Below are 655 nucleotides of genomic sequence, written 5' to 3'. Positions count from 1 at the left end.
AAAAAAAAAAGGGAGACTTCTTGCAGAGGCTTGGGAACCACCTGACGCATCAGGGGGCAGACCCAGAGGGTTCCGAGGTGCCCCCAAGTCCCAGCAGAAAACCAGGACGGCAGGGGCTCCATGGAGGCGGCCAGCAGCCCAGGGGGCTCCCTCTAGGGGTGAATGTGACTCCGGACCCAGGAGCTCCAAGAATGCCAGAGGCAGCTGGCCAAGCGCTGACTCCCTGGTGACCTTCCTCCTGGATGGTGGCCAGTGGGCACCCCCTCCCCTGCTCTGCGCTGTGGAGCAGACGCCCGGACGGCAAGGCCCCACTCCGGAGGAGGTTACCTCCTGCCCCGCCCGGCGGGCCGCTGCCCTGACCTGGTACACGGGGTCCGTGTGGGTGTCGTCCGTCAGGCCTGTGCGCCAGAGCAGTGGGTCCTCGGGGCGGCTCATGTCCCACACCAGCACCTCGCCACTGTAGAGTCCACCTGGAGGCCAAGCGGGTGTGGGGAGCCGCCCACAGCCAACAGCCCCGCTTTGGGGATGGGCCTCCACCCCCTCCCGCCCACTGCACTAGGACGTGGGGCTGCTTCCTCAAAAAGAGTCCTGGTCCCCAGGCCGCCCGCTCTATCCAGCGGTGCCCACCCCGGGAAGCTCCCCCACCACCAGGCTG

The 655-nt window shown here is 67.6% G+C and overlaps 1 protein-coding gene across 4 annotated transcripts in view; it reads right to left on the bottom strand.

The window, feature by feature from the left end:
- WDR34 (WD repeat domain 34) overlaps window positions 1-655 on the bottom strand; it is a 19,756-nt gene that overhangs the window by 1,714 nt on the left and 17,387 nt on the right. For all 4 annotated transcript variants that reach the window (XM_010856840.1, XM_010856841.1, XM_010856843.1 and 1 more), the window contains exon 5: window positions 361-470. In XM_010856840.1, coding sequence (XP_010855142.1) covers window positions 361-470 — 110 coding nt within the window. The remainder of the gene's footprint in view (window positions 1-360; window positions 471-655) is intronic.

This window comes from Bison bison, unplaced genomic scaffold, assembly GCF_000754665.1.
Source record: "Bison bison bison isolate TAMUID 2011002044 unplaced genomic scaffold, Bison_UMD1.0 scf7180017864375, whole genome shotgun sequence".
Classification (NCBI taxonomy): domain Eukaryota; kingdom Metazoa; phylum Chordata; class Mammalia; order Artiodactyla; family Bovidae; genus Bison; species Bison bison.
Note: the sequence above shows the minus strand (reverse complement) of the source record. Positions and strands in the feature narration are given on the sequence as shown.